Source organism: Puntigrus tetrazona, chromosome 21 (genome assembly GCF_018831695.1).
Source record: "Puntigrus tetrazona isolate hp1 chromosome 21, ASM1883169v1, whole genome shotgun sequence".
NCBI classification, from domain to species: domain Eukaryota; kingdom Metazoa; phylum Chordata; class Actinopteri; order Cypriniformes; family Cyprinidae; genus Puntigrus; species Puntigrus tetrazona.
In genome coordinates this window covers 10,182,739-10,183,339 of record NC_056719.1, presented here as the reverse complement: position 1 = coordinate 10,183,339, position 601 = coordinate 10,182,739, and the positions used below count along the sequence as shown (strand labels likewise).

The 601-nt window shown below is 48.8% G+C and overlaps 1 protein-coding gene across 1 annotated transcript in view; it reads left to right on the top strand.

Annotated features, from left to right (window-relative positions):
• The window catches only part of LOC122326584 (phosphatidylinositol-binding clathrin assembly protein-like), a 19,544-nt gene extending 18,952 nt beyond the window's left edge, over positions 1–592 (top strand). The window contains exons 22-23 of the mRNA XM_043221574.1: positions 7–111; positions 316–592. Of these exons, the coding sequence (XP_043077509.1) occupies positions 7–111; positions 316–408 (198 nt within the window). The 3' untranslated portion in view covers positions 409–592. The remainder of the gene's footprint in view (positions 1–6; positions 112–315) is intronic.
• The last annotated feature ends 9 nt before the right edge of the window (positions 593–601 follow it).

The window sequence follows — 601 nt, the reverse complement described above, 5'->3', positions numbered from 1 at the left end:
TTGTAGCCTCCACAGTTGCCCTCTATGAGCATGATGACCCAGCCCACAATGATGTACACGCAGCCGGTCATGAGGCCATCCAATCCGTTCGGATCAGTGTCCAGCGCACAGGTACAATCCCTCTAACATTTGAACTGATGAAAGCAGCTTTCTATTAACACTCTTCATAATCATGGTCCATTGTGTTCTGATGGGCCATGAAGACGGAGAAGTCCCTCCCAAACTGCAGATCATTCCTCTCCTCCTCCACATGTTCTTCTCCCTGTCACTCCAAGCTCTTTCCTTTCTCTCTCTGTGTTGTTCTCTCTGCATTAGCCCTCCGCTGCCTCTAGCCCTTCCAGTCAGAGTCCTCTCAGAGCCCCAGGACAAGACCCCTTTGCACAGCTCTCTCTCAAGGATTTCTTGTAGAGCTTCGTCTTTTGTCTAGGTACCGCATGCGTTTGTGCTCACCGATGGTCTTGCATGCACCCATGGTCAGTTTCATCTTGTGCCTCTTGCTAGACGTAGATTGCACAAATAGATTGCACACATGATAGCAGTCAATACTGAGTGATTCAAGTAAAACATCTCTCTCTCTCTCTCTCTCTCTCTCTCTCTCTCT